Here is a 1873-nt window from a genome sequence, read left to right as displayed (position 1 = left end):
CTCAAAAAATTAAGACTAGAATGACCGTGTAACCCAGCAAACCTCTTCTGGGTCTCTACCCCCAAAATTTCAGAACATTTATCCATAGAGATATATGCACCTCGATGTTCATTGAAGCATTATTCTCAGCGGCCAGGACATGGAAACAGCTGGAGCGTCCTCCTAAGTGACATTTAAAAATCTGATCCTCGGGGTTGTTGAGTGACTTATAGCATTGTTTTGATCAAAACTGGTGTCATTTCATCATTTAATGTTTTTTTTAGTCTCCGTTTTTTCTGTTTATTTGTATTTCTGTTTGGTCTCATCACATGTATCACTCTTCTGCCATATTAAACGATTGTAGAGCTGTGGCTGTTGGGTGGAGTCGGGAGTGCAGGTGAACTTCATTTGTACTCATCAGAGTTGTGCGTTTTCTTTGAAAATGGAAATTCATTAAATTCTCTCTCTGTTAAAGATGGGCAAATATTTAAACTTCTGAGATGGTTTTGCGGATGTAGATAGAGCAGTAACTCAGCAATGAATGGGTTCGCCCACATAGACTCCATTCACATTTTTACAAGTATCGTGGGGTGGGTAATGGGCCCAGTTCTCACGGGCCCACCTCAGGGCGATGCCAGTCTGAACCCCGGCCGGCTCCAGGCCCCTGCTCCAAGGCGGGTGGCCTGGTTTGAGAAAGCCTGGGATGTAACAAGGCTGAAGAAAACCTCAGAGGTGTTTTTGCTGTTGGGCTCTTTCATCCTATATGTCGGGGGCTTGTAGCGGTTGATCCTGGAGGCAGAGCGAAGAGGCGACTTAGCCGGGTACACCTTTCCGCGTAGACACGAGGCCAGCCGGCCTGCGTTTTCTATACCTGCCCCATTCTGACCCAGATAGATGGGGGCGGCCCTAAGAAGTCAAGAATGACAAACACGTTAAATATGTCTAGTAGGTAATAAGATGGGGCAAAATGTGGGGTGTGTAGGAAATTCTGACAGCCACAGAAAACAGTTAATAATAAAGGCAGCGTATCACACCTGTGAGGAGCGTGGGTCCTAAGTCACAAACTGGGGCGGAACCCACTACTTACCAGCCAGGTGGGCTTGCAGCAATTTGCTTCATGTCTCCAAGCTCAGTTCTGTTATCTGCAAAACGGGGATAATGGTGGTAGGGACCCCAACACTGCTGCTCACAGCTAAAATGAATTACACAGGTACGGATTACCAATCAGAAAACTTTACACGTCTAGCGGACATCTGCGTTTTAAAGTCCAAGTCCGTCTCTGATTGGTGGAGTGTGCAGGTGGCATTCCGTAGCTGTGCCCCGTGTGTCCCTTCCCTCGGAAGAAGTGTCACTGCAGTCAGGCCTGACCCCTGTTTTTTCCCTCATGTAACTGGATCTACTGAGCAAAGAGGCTTTTCTGGGAAGAAAAGTGAAGTCAAGCTAAACGTACCTTTGCGTAGTGAGTACGGTATAAAAAGCTTCAGCCTTACGTTTACCCTGCCGTTTTTAGTGGTTTTATTTGTCGCTTTGCTCTCTGGGGGCTCTCTCTTCAGAGCCAGGCAGTGGATCCGGAACAGTTCTCAAGCCAGGAGTCCACCATCATGCTGGAGCAGAAGGGCCCCGTTTTCCCGCAGCAGTACGCGTCTCAGGCACAGATGGCCCAGGGTAGCTACACTCCCATGCAAGACCCAAACTTCCACGCCATGGGACAGCGGCCCAGCTACGCCACGCTCCGCATGCAGCCCAGACCGGGCTTGAGGCCCGCGGGCCTGGCGCAGAGCCAGCCAAACCAGCTGCGGCTCCAGTTGCAGCACCGCCTCCAAGCACAGCAGGTGTGTTCTTTGCTGGTGCCCGGAAAGTTGGGGTGATGGGGCGAGTGGGGGGGGGACATAGA

General features: G+C 50.0%; 1 protein-coding gene across 1 annotated transcript in view; it reads left to right on the top strand.

The window, feature by feature from the left end:
• Nucleotides 1-1873, top strand: part of NCOA2 (nuclear receptor coactivator 2) — a 163515-nt gene that overhangs the window by 153959 nt on the left and 7683 nt on the right. Inside the window, exon 16 of the mRNA XM_023533293.1 lies at nt 1533-1811. Coding sequence (XP_023389061.1) covers nt 1533-1811 — 279 coding nt within the window. The remainder of the gene's footprint in view (nt 1-1532; nt 1812-1873) is intronic.

Source organism: Pteropus vampyrus, unplaced genomic scaffold (genome assembly GCF_000151845.1).
Source record: "Pteropus vampyrus isolate Shadow unplaced genomic scaffold, Pvam_2.0 Scaffold99, whole genome shotgun sequence".
Classification (NCBI taxonomy): Eukaryota; Metazoa; Chordata; class Mammalia; order Chiroptera; family Pteropodidae; genus Pteropus; species Pteropus vampyrus.
The sequence above is the reverse complement of the archived record's forward strand: the minus strand, read 5'-3'. Positions and strand labels throughout refer to the sequence as shown.